We start from the raw sequence: 15,125 nt of genomic DNA, 5'->3' as shown, positions 1-15,125 counted from the left end.
TGGACTTTTGACGCTACTCCAAACGCGCATCAGAAGTTTCACTTTTTCCCGTCGCGCGCAACTTTGCGTTTTGCGCGTTTGCGCTCGATAGTCAACACGGAGAATAACGCAAGCGAAAATTAACAAACGAATTATTCAATAAATATATTTGGGGGGGTTAAATCACGGCGATCAAATGTAAAACGACAATTTTTGAAAGACAGTATTGCTTTAAATATGTAAAAATAAAAACAAAAAGTACATAAAAAGTTGCCGGCATACTGTACTAAACTCCTGTTTGAACTCACCTGGACGAGTCAGACATCCTCCGATTGCGCTAGCGCATCATGTTTTGCGATAAAGACAACAATCGAAGGGGAAATATGCAGAGATTACACAAAAAGTATGATAAAGGTAGAATCCCAGTAGTGGAAAATTAACGCCTGTAAATCTCTGGATGAATAGTCTTCCTCGGGATAGCTGTCATATAATAAGTTCCTGTTTTAAAAAGCCGTCCACGGGATTGTTTTGGATGATTTCTTTTGTCTCTTAAAAGCACTTCCTCGCCCAGAGTCAGTCTCATGCGTCTGCTGCTCACAGAGAGCAAGTTTCTTCTAATCTCTATTCACTGAAGCGAAGAGCTCTGCAGAAGTGACTCCGCCCATAAGGGGAGGGGCTTGCGATGGTCAAACCACACAAGCGAGTCCCGAAATGTACACAAACATTTTAGATTAAACTAGAACAAAAGCACGATAGTTCTTCTTTCACACGGGCTCGTCTGCTCTGTGGTATATTTCATGTACAGTCTGGCTGAATAACGTTTGATCACAAGAGTCACAAGTCATCACAAGAGAATCATGGTAGTTTTGAAACGATGTAAAGCTGCGTGCAATACAAGCTCGGTTTACCAAAGCCTCGGCGCGCGCTTTATTCTGTTATTCATTAGATTACCAAACTGTTTGTGACAAGATGACAACACGCACCATTTACAACACACAAACACAAAGCACAATAACTCCACAGGCTACATCTGATTAAGGTTTTCATGTCAGAGCAAACCTGGAAGATCAGGAATATGCATCAGTTTATTAGCAGAACAGTAGGAATCTCCAACATCGAGGTTATTTGCATGCATTTATAAAGGGATAGTTCATTAAATTAAACTAAGGGATAGTTCATTTATTCACTTTCTCTAGTCAAAAACCTGTTTGAGTTTCTTTTATTGTTGTTGTTAAACAAAAATAAGTTGATTAGAAGATAAAATGGTAACTATTGACTTCCACAGTATTTGTTTTTCCCACTATGGCAGTCAATGGTTGCCGGTTTCTATCATTCTGCACGATATCTTATGTTGTGTTCGACAGAAAAAAGAAACTCATAAAGGTTTTAAACCACTTAATAGTGAATAAATGTACATTTTTAGCTGAACTATCCCTTTAAGATGACAATAAAGATCTTGTGCAAATATTAAATGCACAGGTAGCAACATTTATAAAATGTTAACAGATTAAAAAGTAAAACTCCAACAAAATAATTTAGGTTTCAGGCTAAACGAACAACATAAAAGTAAAATACTTTAGAAGATCCAAACAATTTACACCCAAACTAGGTCTTTCGATCTTATTGTTTACATGTATTTGGCACAAACTGTAAATAAAGGTAAAACGATGGCAAAGGAAAGTGGTATTACAAGGGGAGATATTATTAGTGATGGGAAGTTCGGATCATTTTACTGACTCGGATCTTTGAGTCTCGTTCATCAAGATGAACGAATCTTTTTTCGAGTCATTTCGTTCAGTTTGCCAAAATGTTATTAAAATGTTACGAATTGCTTCCAAACCCATCTACAACTGGCCCAAGGTTGATCCTACTACAAACAAGTCATAAATAAAATGCTATAAGTAAGAGAAAATAATCATTCATTGTTTACCTGCTCGTTTGTCTTTGAAGATATTTTTGTCTCTTTGCTCAGCTCACCTCTTCATGTCTTCAAATTTCAGAGGTTCGTTCATGTCACACTGACAGTCATGTTTAATCTTAGGAAAAGCACACAGTCTGAGCCGAAAGGAGACGTGATTAGTTCACCTTTCGAGTCTTCTGGTTTTTGAGTCGTTCGTTCATCATGTGACAGAATGTAAAGAGACATGACTCAAACCTGAGGACTCGAAAAATGAATGGATCAAATCTTTTTGCGTACTATTGGCTTCTGTCTTTTACGTGATGAACGACTCAAACCGAGGATTCAGGAGATGAACGGATCAAATCCTTTTCCGGCTCTAAACGTGTATGATTGGCCTCTGCCTTTCATGCGAATGAACAACTCAACTGAAGACTCGAGAAAGGAACGGATCAAATCTTTTTCCAGCTCTAAATGCAAATGATTGGCTAGGCTTTCGTCTTTCATGTGATGAACGACTCAAACCGAGGACTCAGGAGATGAACGGATCAAATCCTTTTCCGGCTCTAAACGTGTTTGATTGGCCTCTGCCTTTCATGCCAATGAACAACTCAAATTTGATCCGTTCCTTTCTCGAGTCTTCAGCTTTTTCCGGCTCTAAATGCATATGACTGGCTAGGCTTTCGTCTTTCATGTGATGAACGACTCAAACCGACGACTCGGGAGATGAACGGATCAAATCCTTTTCCGGCTCTAAACATGTATGATTGGCCTCTGCCTTTCATGCCAATGAACAACTCAACTGAAGACTCGAGAAATGAACGGATCAAATCTTTTTCCGGCTCTAAACATGTATGATTGGCCTCTGCCTTTCATGCCAATGAACAACTCAACTGAAGACTCTAGAAATGAACGGATCAAATCTTTTTCCTGCTCTAAACATGTATGATTGGCCTCTGCCTTTCATGCCAATGAACAACTCAACTGAAGACTCTAGAAATGAACGGATCAAATCTTTTTCCGGCTCTAAACGTGTATGATTGGCCTCTGCCTTTCATGCCAATGAACAACTCAACTGAAGACTCGAGAAAGGAACGGATCAAATCTTTTTCCAGCTCTAAATGCATATGATTGGCTAGGCTTTCGTCTTTCATGTGATGAACGACTCAAACCCAATAGAGGACTCGAATGAACTATGAAAATGAACTGGTCTTCTCCCACACTACACAACTTGAGCATGCGCGAATGAATAAATCACTTAGTTAATTCGAATCATTCGTTCTTTTGTCACATAACGTGAAAGAAAGCACAAGAGATGATTATTTAATAAATCAAATTTTCTTTGTGAACCGTTTTGTAACGTATGATGCTGCAGGCATCAGAAACATGAACACTGTTTAATTGTTACTTCTTGTTTTATTCATTTATTTTTTTCCCAGAAAAGCTTCATAACAAGACAGAATACTTTAAAATCACAATAATAAAAACAAACAAAAGAAAAACTAAATAGTGCACATTAAGCTAGGCTTTTTAAGAAATAAAAACAAGTAAGCTTTAAATTAAATTAAAAGCTTTGTATCAAATAGGGCAACTCTTCCCAATAGATTTTTTTTATGAATCAGCAATTTAAGTGAAAGGCGAGGCAAGTTGATTTCTATAGCACATTTCATACACAGCGGCAATTCAAAGTGCCTTACATAAACAGGAATAAAAGAAACAAGTATAAGAAAAATAAAAACAAATAATAAAAATGGTAAAAAAAACTAAACAAAAACAGACAAAATGTGTTATAAAAGAAGAGAAAAACAGAATAGTGCGATCTGTTGGACGTAGCGCAGTGCTCATTCAGTAAAGGCACAGCTAAACAGATGTGAAAAATATATTTACATTTACATTTAGTCGTTTAGCAGACGCTTTTATCCAAAGCGACTTACAAATGAGGACAAGGAAGCAATTTACACAACTATAAGAGCAGCAGTGAACAAGTGCTATAGACAAGTTTCTGGTGTGTAAAGTCTAAGAAGCAAAGCATTAGTAATGTAAGTTTTTTTTTGAGAGAGAGAGAGAGAGAGAGGGCACAGTTAGTGGTATAGCCAGAGAGGCAGTTAAGATTAGGAAGGAAAGTGGAGACTAAATAGTTGAGTTTTTAGTCGTTTCTTGAAGACAGCAAGTGACTCTGCTGTTCTGATGTAGTTAGGGAGTTCATTCCACCAACTGGGCAGATTGAATGTGAGAGTTCGGGAAAGTGATTTCTTCCCTCTTAGGGATGGAACCACGAGGCGACGTTCATTCACAGAACGCAAGTTTCTGGAGGGCACATAAATCTGCAGAAGTGAGAGCAGATAAGAAGGAGCAAAGCCAGAGGTCGCTTTGTAAGCAAACATCAGAGCTTTGAATTTGATGCGAGCAGCAACTGGCAGCCAGTGCAAACGGGTGAGTAGCGGAGTGACATGTGCTCTTTTGGGTTCATCAAAGACCACTCGTGCTGCTGCGTTCTGAAGCAGCTGAAGAGGTTTGATAAATACCTTTGATAATTTGGGTTCATCAAAGACCACTCGTGCTGCTGCGTTCTGAAGCAGCTGAAGAGGTTTGAAAAATAAATTCAAATAAAAAACTACAGAAGCCACAGAGCCTAATGAGCTTAACAACTTTACTTTAGAATATTAAAACAGCAGTGCACAACAAGCTTGGCTTTTTAAAATAATTAGTATTAAATAAGCTTTAAAATAACGCTCTGTGGCTTTTCTTGTTGGACTTGGCTTAAGGTATGTTAGCATTCAAAAACACAAGCTCTTAACCTTTGATAGGCTGAGTCTGTTTCTTTCTGATGATTTGAAGTGCTTCTTTTGTCATTACTTGTTGGTCGCAGGATAAAAGCTACTAAATGAGTAAATGTAAATGCAATCTTTTTTTATACAGATATTAGACCAAAACATAAAGTCTGCATAGAAAAACATGATTAAACAAAAAATGGGGTAAACATCACAAACAAATCACTTGTAATTGTAGAAATTAGCCTAGCTTAGTGTTTGTTTTCTGACAGCAAGGCAGTGAATAGACAAACAGTAAATATTTTTTAAAAGCATGGTTCTATTTATTTGTAAAATAACAAAAAATAAAACCTATTCAGAGAGACCCCCTCTCATGATTGTAAAGCGCTTTGGGTGTATGGCCATACACAATAAATGCACACATTACATTACATCTATATTAAATGGTTTAAACAGTAAGAGATCCTCTTCAAGACAGGACTTTCTGCATGAAAAAAAGAAATGCAAGGTATATTTTTATGAATATCTCCTCGTGTACTGTAGGAGTAGAGGCGAACGAGATGCACCAAAGCTTTTGTAGAATTTACAGCAACTTACTGGCAGCAGCTCACCAGTAACTGACTGTAAATCTTAGTGTAAAGCACAAATACTGTGAAATACAGCAAAAATACTGTAAACATTTACAGCACCTTTTAACTTGCTGTATATGTATTTACAGTTCTGTATGCTTTTACCATAAAAATACAGTAATTTAAACTTTAAAATACAGTAAAATACTGTATAATTGTCCTACAGTTCATATTACAGTTAAATACTGTATAATTAAAAATCGTTTACAGCGTTGGTCAGAGAAAAGCTGTTGCTATCAAACACAGTTTACTTCACTGAGTCAGTTTAATCGTGAAGGTATAGATCGGATAGGCCTGTTGATGAAAGGTTTGTGAAGAAATGTAATGCTCCCTTGTAAAAACATTTTGTGGCAGTTTTTAAAATGCCAAAATACAGTACTGTATTGGCGAAGCAGTGGCGCAGTAAGTAGTGCTGTCGCCTCACAGCAAGAAGGTCGCTAGGTTTCCTCCGGGTGCTCCGGTTTCCCCCACAGTCCAAAGACATGCAGTACAGGTGAATTTGGTAAGCAAAATTGTCCATAGTGTATGTGAATGTGTGTATGTGTTTCCCAGTGATGGGTTGCGGCTGGAAGGGCATCCGCTGCGTAAAACAAATGCTGGATGAGTCGGCGGTTCATTACGCTGTAGCAACCCCAGATTAATAAAGGGACTAAGCCGAAAAGAAAATGAATGAATGAATGAACAGTACTGTATTTTGATGCATGTTATGACTGCTGTAGTTTTATCACGTTATGACTGCTGTAGTTTTATCATGTTATGACTGCTGTAGTTTTATTTAGATATATTAAAACTGAGGTATTTGATATTTTATTTTAAAATACATAAAATAATAATACATTTCAATCTATTTTTGCCCAACCCTGTTCACCATAACCATGCATTGACTGACACTTTTTCCATTACTCCTATTTTTTGCCGATGATCTTATCACATTCTTTAGTTGTCTTCTATTTCACTCCCAGGAGAAACAGAAAAACAAAAACGTGTAAACTAACTCATAATTTAAAACAAGTTAATTAACTTGTAATTAACTCGTTTTCTCTTAAAGAGCCCATATTATACATGAAATAGGGTCATATTTAGGTTGTAAGGGTCTCCAACAACAGTCTAATATGCATGCAAGGTCAAAAAACACTTTGATGGTCTTATGATCTGCATTTATTTTTACCTAATTATCCCAGCGACTCCCATATGAATCGTTCAGCGATTCATTTGTTCCCAAACCCCTCCTCAGCGCGAAGCTAATTTGCGCTGATTGGACCGATGACAGCCTGCTGCGATTGGTCGACGACACTGACAGACTTCAGCGCGAGACAGAGTGAAATGCCCAGCTGCTAATCAACAATATAAAAGTAGTCACAGTGCACACACGCTTCACAGTAGATTTTGTCTGCCAGTGGGTGAATGTAAACACAGACGATGGACTAGAAAATACTGACGACTAACTATTTTATTGAGCAAAAAGTCCAAGAACTGGCAAGGAGATCTCCTAGCCCATCACAGTCTACCTGCTCTTTTCACACACACACACACACACACACATACACACACACACACACAGGGCCGGCGCATCCTAGAGGCGACCTAGGGCGGCAGAAAAGAGAGGGTGGCATCGGCGACATCTCCCTCACCACCAGCGTCCTCAGTTATATCCGAGAACCCCCCCCCCCTTATTCAATTTGAACCACGACCCCAAGCAAGCTGGAGTAAACGAGGCAACAATTGTAACCGCACGTACTGAAATGGAAGTAGAAACTGATTCATGATGCACTGATCCATATTCTGACAGTCTTTACTGATCCTTCCTTTTACAAACCGATGAAGTCTTCTTTGTAAGCACGTAGTTTACAGAAGCACTTGAACTGCTCAAGGCTGGGCTATATTGCTGATGTTTCATCTTTGATTAGACTCAATAATATCCATCTGCACAGCGTGACTTCATTCCACCTGTGTCTGTGTGTAAGTGTGACTTTTTTTCTGTTAGTGGGCGGGGCCGCAGGTTTCAAATCTCCCGGGTTTGCGCGCGCAACTACTTGTGTTTCGTAGCCGCGTCATCACGAAACACCTAATGACTTGTTATCAAGACGACTCGTTTGAAGCACTATGAGTCGACTCTGTTGAAAACTGTTGATTTATCTGTAAAACTGTACACTTACAGATTTAAGCCTTAGCTGGACATTTCACTTCACTTAGAGCTGTGTGACACTATATGGAACAGCATTTTCAAAAACCCATAATATGGGCTGTTTAATTCAAGTTATCTCATCAAGGGAAAGAATTACTCTATCAATTAAAACTAATTATATATATATATATATATATATATATATATATATATCTTTCTGCTCAGGGCCAGATTAACCAATAGGCATTATGGACACAGGCCCAGGGGCCCGTGTGCCCTTGGGGCCCCTGTGAGGGAGGAAAAAAATGCAGATTTTGGAGTGTCTGTTTAGGCTAAGTGCAAATAGCGCACCTCATTAAAATAAGCTATTTGAACAATTTCCGCCCACCACTGTTTGATTGACAAATACAACATACCTAAAGAGCGCAAGTGACAGCAGTGTGAGTGGTGTAGCTTGTAAAGTGCATGGCATCATGTTTTGACGCGATAGATCATCAACCGGTTCGAATCCAACATCTGATAAACTCATTCTTCTTTTTTTTTTCCCATTAATACATTCATAATAGAAAGAGATTTATATTTGAATAGAAATAAAACAGTTTTATTTAAAAATGAAAACAAGGAAAATGTGATGGTTACAAGTGGCTCGTGGGTATTTAATACGGTTTAGCTTATTTCATATGTGTATAAACAGCATCTAACAGTTATTTTAAGTTATTCTATAAACAGTTATTTTCCACCTGGTGTTAAATGTTAGCAACATCTTAATATAACTCATTTGTATCTACAACGAATACCCTTTAAAATATATATATTTTAGTACTGCTTCAGTGAACTTGAACAAGTGTACTAAAAACTATTAATTTTCACTAATTTTATTAGTATTTTATTTTATCAAAGTGTGCTTTAAATGCTTTAAAAATAAGTAAAATCTTTGTAGACTATAAATATATGTACTATATATCATTTATTTAAAAAATGCTGGCAATACATTATAGATTCATTTTATTAAAAAACATTATATTATTCTTATTTTACTATTAAGTCTTATTAACTATAGAGGTGCGGTTAGGTAGGGGGTCTCAACAAGACAATGTGCCCAGGGGCCTCTGAATTCTTAATCCAGGCCTGTTTCTGCTCTAAAAACCTATCACAGAAAAGATTAGTTTTGGTGACGCAATTCCTTAATCCACCACTGGGGGACAAATTGGAGGAAATTGTGAAAAATGTGCAGTATTGCACTCTGTCGAATTAACACGGGTTTTACGTCTCAGCTGTTTCTCTGCTGTAAAAAGCTATTACAAAAAGGTTAGTTTTGGTGATGTAATTTCCTAATCAGCCACTGGGGGTAAAATGAGAGATTGTGAAATATGTCGAGCATTGCACTCTATCTGTTAAAACTAAAATAAGTTTTTATGTCTCAGGTTATTGGCTGAAAAAATCGATTATAGAAAGAGGGTTAATTTTGGTCATGCAGTTCCCTAATCTGCCACTGAGGGTAAAAAGAGAGATGTGTAAAAATGACCAGTATCACACTCTGTGTCCATTTCTCTGCTATGAAAAGTTATTTAAAAAACAAGGTTCAATTTGGGTCTCGCAATTCCCTAATCAGCCACTGGGGGTAAAATGAGAGATTGTGAAACAAGTCCAGCATCGCAATCTATCGATTAAAACTTCTTTTACATCTTAGTCTCCCTGATTTGCACATCAATAACTGTCTGGTTCATCTCAGCTACTAAATACGATCTCCAAAGACGACGTTGAATAGTTCGGACTGCTGAGCGAATCACTGGTACAACCCTTCCTACTCCCCAAGAACTGTACTTATCCAGAGCGAGCAGAAGGGCTGCCAAAATCACTCTGGACCCCTCACACCCAGCACACTGCCTCTTTGAACTTTTACCTTCTGGTCGACGCTACAGAGCACTGCGCACCAGAACAGCCCGACACAGAAACAGTTTCTTCCCTCAGGCAATCCATCTCATGAACACTTGATGATAATAATTGTGGAACCAACATCACTACTTGCCATACACTTTTATACACATATACACTTATTTAACAACACACTTACATGCCAATTTGCACATAACAGCTGCACATATAACATTGTATATACTAATATAACTGTACATACACTTGTCAATCTGTATATTTGCACTCACTACTTACTTCTATTTTTTAAAATATATTTATTATCTGTTTTTTGTCCTGTCTCTGTAATCCTGTTGCACTGTAGAAGCTCTGTCACCAAAACAAATTCCTCGTATGTATGAACACACCTGGCAATAAAGCTCTTTCTTTTTCTGATTCTGACATAAACAGCTATTACAAAAATAGAGATAATTTTGGACATGCAATTCCTATATCAGCCACTAGGGGTAAAGAGAAAAGTTGTGAAAATGTCCATTGTCGCCACTAGACAAAAATGTTGACTCTCACACTACTAATAAGCTCTAGATTTATGTTTCAGTCTCCCTCATTAAAAAAAAGCTATTATAAAGAAATATTAATTTTGAAAATGCAATTCCTTAATCAGACACTGTGGGTAAAGAGAGAGGTTGTGAATATGTCTGGTATTACATTCTTTCAATTATTTTACTGGGTTTATTCATTCATTCATTCATTTTATTTATTTATTTATTTATTGTCTAGATAAAGGGTGACACGGTGGCTCACAGGAAGAAAGTCACTGGTTTGAGTCCCGGCTGGACCAGTTGGCATTTCTATTTGGAGTTTGCATGTTCTCCCCATCTTGGCGTGGGTTTCCTCCGGGTGCTCTGGTTTCCCCCACAGTCCAAAGACATGCAGTACAGGTAAAATGAATAAACTAAATTGGCCGTAGTGTATGTGTGAATGTGAGAGTGCTTGGGTGTTTCCCAGTACTGGGTTGCTGTTGGAAGGGCATTCGCTGCGTTAAACATATGCTGAAATAGTTGGCAGTTCATTCCACTGTGGCGACCTCTGAAATAGAAACTAAGCAGAGGGAGAATGAATGAATGAACGAACGAACGAATGAATGAATGAATGAATGAATGAATGTCCACCTGATGTAAAAAGTTTCCAACAAAGGTGAATTTTTGGATATGCAATTTAAATGTCCACTATCCCCTTTTATTGATGGACAACTACTTTCATATTCTGTCTTCCTGCATGTGAAAACTATTTAAAATATATATATATAAAATAAAAAACTTTTTTGTTTTCCACTAGTGGTAAGGGGAGAGGTTGTGAAACTTGCCATGTGCAATGATGAATGGGCTATAAGAAAACACCTATTCCATTCATTCATTCATTCATTCATTTTCTTTCGGCTCAGTTTCTTTATCCATCAGGGGTCACCACAGCGGAGTGAACCACCAACTTATTCAACATATGTTTTTTACAGCGGATGCCATTTCAGCCGCAACCCAGTACTTTGAAGCACACATGCACTCTAACATTCACACATTGAATTTAGTTTAGGAAACCGGAGCACCCGGAGAAAACCCACACCGACACAGGGAGAACATGCAAACTCCATACAGAAATGCCATCTGGCCCAGCCGAGACCCGAACCAACTTGCTGTGAGGCGACAGTGCTAACCTAACCACTGAGCCAACTTGTCACCCCTATTCCAAAAAAATGAAAAACTAAATTTGCTGAGAGCGTGAGATTGAGTTAAGCGCGAGATTGAGGTAAAGTTGGTTTTATATTTGCACTTTTTTTGGTAATTTTTTTTGAACCATGACAACTTGACACGGTGTCTATATTACACTTTGAATATTCAGTCTGAAATAGCGTGCAAGTATGACTTCAAAACAACATTAGCACTATTTCACTGACTGTAAACAATGTTGATAGTCGTTGGCTGCTACTATGATTTCACTATTCAGAATTAGCAAAAAATACTGTTCCCCTTCGGATGGGGAACTTCAATGGTATAGTGGAGAATCCACTTATGGGGATTTCGTTCAGAAAGCCAATCATCTGAAAGAGTATGTAAACGGGCCAATGAAATGCCAATGAGTTTCAGGCCTATTAAGATATTTGTTAACTATCAAAATAAAATAAATAACAGTAGCACTTATTTTGATGGTTTCTATCGCACGTTTTGTTGACAAAGTTGCATCGAACTATGCTAATTACTTCTCATTTGAGTATTAGTAGACTCTCTGCTTAATATCTGCTGATACTGCTCCTTCAACAGACATTTAACTGCCTATAAGAAACTTTTCAAGTACATGTCAACTTACACTAACAATAACTCTAATAGTCTACTCATAATATAATGATAATTAGTTGGCATGTAGATGCAATGTAACTTAAATTCAACAAAATGCGTTAAAAGGACCATCAAAATAAAGTGATACCGCAATTACTTATAAAATATCACAAATGTGTTATCCTTGTCATAGTATACTCAATAAATAAATAAATAAATAAATAAATAAATAAATAAATAAATAAATATATATATGACATGGATGTATTTGTGTGTAACTATTTTGGACAGATCTCTCATACTGTAAAACCCATTAAGTTAAGGTAACTCAAATGGTTTGTTGCAATCGGTTTCCTCAAATGGTTTAAGTTCAACAACTAATCCTAATGAGTGCTGTGAACTTAATCTATTTGAGTAAATGAAGCAATTTGAGCACAGTAAAACTCAATAAATGAAGAGAACTCAAACCATCTGAGTACTGTAAAACCCAATATGTTAAGGCAACTCAAACCATTTGAGGAAACCGATTGCAACAAACCATTTGAGTTCAAAAAATCGATATGAGTACTGTGAACTTACTCCATTTAAGCTTAAGTAATGAGGCATTTAACGAACTCCATTACCTTCAACACTGAGTTCAAAACTCTTTTCAAATGAGAATTAACTTTCAGTCAATTTTGAGTTAACTCCACTCATTTCATTTGATAAAGTTGACTGCGGGGTGCAGAAAAGATGAATGTTGACATTTGTTTAAATACTTTTGGCATCATTTTCTTTTATAACCACTCTAAATCTTGCATTCAGTACATACATTGATGATCTTTTTTATTATAATGGCCAAGTTATTTACTCACAAGTGTAGATATTTGGAAAAGTCTCCAATACTTGATATTTCTTTAGTTAAAAATGTAAACTATAAGCCATGTATTTTATCTTTAATGAGCATAAAAACTATTTTAATAGTCAAAAATAATTTTCCCTCTGTTTTTTTTGGTCTTATTTAATATTTATTTATATGTATTACTACTTTAAAATGTAATATGCATAATGTAACATCATGTTTGTGCATTTCCTAATGTTTTAAAGTTGCTGCAATCTTTTATTAACAATCAGTATTAATAAATAATAATAATAAGGAGAATGTCCCATTTGAACTCACCTGAATGCTTCAGACATCCTCAGATGACACCAGCATATGCAGAGATAACAAAAGTATGATAAAGGTAGAATCCCAGTATCCGAAAGTCAACGCCTGTAAATCTCTGGATGAATAGTCTTCCTCGGGATAGCTGTCATATAATAAGTTCCTGTTTGAAAAAGCCGTCCACGGGATTGTTTTGGATGATTTCTTTTGTCTCTTAAAAGCACTTCCTCGCCCAGAGTCAGTCTCATGCGTCTGCTGCTCACAGAGAGCAAGTTTCTTCTAATCTCTATTCGCTGAAACTAAAAGCTCTGCAGAAGTGACTCCGCCCATAAGGGGAGGGACTTGTGGTGGACAAACCCACTATGGAGCTTAAATAATGCCAAAAACAATCTGAATTTGAATGTGTTCATTTGAATTATTGAGAGTTGTGATTGAATAAATCTGAATATTATATGTTTTGAATCTCTTAACTTGAACAATGAACATCTGACATTTAAAAGGCAGATTTTTATAGATAAGTTTCAAAATCAGAGATCCAGATTGTGAAATTCATTGTGAATATTTGCTAAATATCATATACACTGCTGTTAAAGGTTTAAGACACCCTGGAGTACTATTTTTGAGATTGTGTGTGTGTGTTGAGCATCAGTTAAAGCCCTCTGTCTTCTCAGACAAATTTGGAAATCCTAAAAGATTCCTGAAATCCTGGGCTAAAATCTGTGGTCTTTGATCGTTGGTTTGACATGTTCACTGACAGCCGCTTAATGCCCGTTGTGATCAGATTTTCCCTCTGATGAAGTTCTGGCAGTGTCAGAAGATTTCAGACACTTTCCTGCAGTGTGACAGCAGCTGTGATGAGAGTCTATCCAAGAACCAATAGGAGCTCTAGAATTTGATGACACAATCCATGTGACTATTCAGCTGACCGCGGGGAAATGTCCAAACAGTTTTTTTTCTTCCGGGTTTTATTATTGAGACACGCCGTGTGCAAAACTGCCGCTCCAGATTGTTTACGTTTGCTGTGAGGACTCATTTCAGAGCGCGGGATAGTGAAACTCCGGGAGAGTTTTCTTCTGTGTTTGGCACGTCTTCATTGTCGTTCAGTCTGACATTATGAAGGCTGAGATCTTACAGCAGGGGTCACCAATCTTGGTCCTGGAGGGCCGGTGTCCCTGCAGGGTTTAGCTCCAGCTTGCCTCAACACACCTGCCTGGATGTTTCAAGTTTACCTAGTAAGACTTTAATTAGCTTGTTCAGGTGTGTTGGAGCTAAAATCTGCAGGACACCGGCCCTCCTGGAACAAGTTTGGTGATCCCTGTCTTACAGTGTGACATGAGAGCCAAGTCCATGTGTCTTATGTAAATGTTTCCCTGATCCACGGGGTGTGTTGCATGCTTCTCCCTGCGATGCTATCAGGGCCGATACAGCAATGCTGTTGGTTTGCAGCAAGTATTTTTGTTAGGAGAGCTGGACGAGAATTGGAGAACGGCAGACTTTGTCTTTATCAGTTGAGTTCGTTACCATTCAGACACATCGCCTATATCTGTGCTGATGTGTTCGCCTATGTTTAAAATCCACCGGATTACCGGCAGGTCTAATGGTTGGAATAGACAGGGCTGGAGATCTGCTGTACTGCTGTCCACTGTATCAGCATTCAGACCTGGGGATTGAGGAGCAGAGAAATCCTCCTCATGGATGGTGTTCATATAAACATTATTATCTTCATGATGATATAACATTGGGTTTATGTGTATATGAAATTACGAATAACAAATGTAGCAGGGCATTAAATTACTCTTTATTTCTTTGCATGTTAACTTTGTAAACTATAAAATCATGCGTCTCCTCATAGTCTTTTCTTTGGTGTGCCCACTGACAACAGTTGTTTGCTCTCCTCTTTTTCCCCTGCTCTGCTGGCCACGCCCACTCAATGAACAAACTTAAAACTCTTTTACTCGTCACCGAAATTAAATAGTGTCGTGCTCGGAACATATAATCGGGCATTAAAAAATGTCTTGTATTTTTGAGCTTTTATTTATTTTTATTGCCTTATCTGTAACCGGGACCCCCACATATGGTTTAATGCTGAATATTTTCTACTTGGTCTCTACGTTGTTACTTCTCTGAGATCTTGTATTCTATGTTTAAAGATAAAAGAAAGGTTGTTAAATTCAGAAGTAGGTCAGAGGTCAAATTTGGCGCCTCCTGTTGGACATTTTGGATTCATTTTATTTTAGCCTCTTTTATAAAAAGTAATATTTTGATATATATATGAAAAAATCAGGTCATTAAATATAAAAGTAAGGTTAAATATGACATTTAAGATGTTCTTGATTTGGGCGAGATGGTGGCTCAGTGGTTAGCACTGTCACCTC

The 15,125-nt window shown here is 37.4% G+C and overlaps 1 protein-coding gene across 1 annotated transcript in view; it reads right to left on the bottom strand.

Moving 5' to 3' along the window:
- Nucleotides 1-567, bottom strand: part of bcl2l11 (BCL2 like 11) — a 53,985-nt gene extending 53,418 nt beyond the window's left edge. The window contains exon 1 of the mRNA XM_056471169.1: nucleotides 288-567. Within this exon, the coding sequence (XP_056327144.1) occupies nucleotides 288-304 (17 nt within the window). The 5' untranslated portion in view covers nucleotides 305-567. The remainder of the gene's footprint in view (nucleotides 1-287) is intronic.
- Between the last annotated feature and the right edge of the window lie 14,558 nt (nucleotides 568-15,125).

The sequence above is a fragment of the Danio aesculapii genome, chromosome 13, assembly GCF_903798145.1.
Source record: "Danio aesculapii chromosome 13, fDanAes4.1, whole genome shotgun sequence".
Classification (NCBI taxonomy): Eukaryota; Metazoa; Chordata; class Actinopteri; order Cypriniformes; family Danionidae; genus Danio; species Danio aesculapii.
The sequence above is the reverse complement of the archived record's forward strand: the minus strand, read 5'-3'. Positions and strand labels throughout refer to the sequence as shown.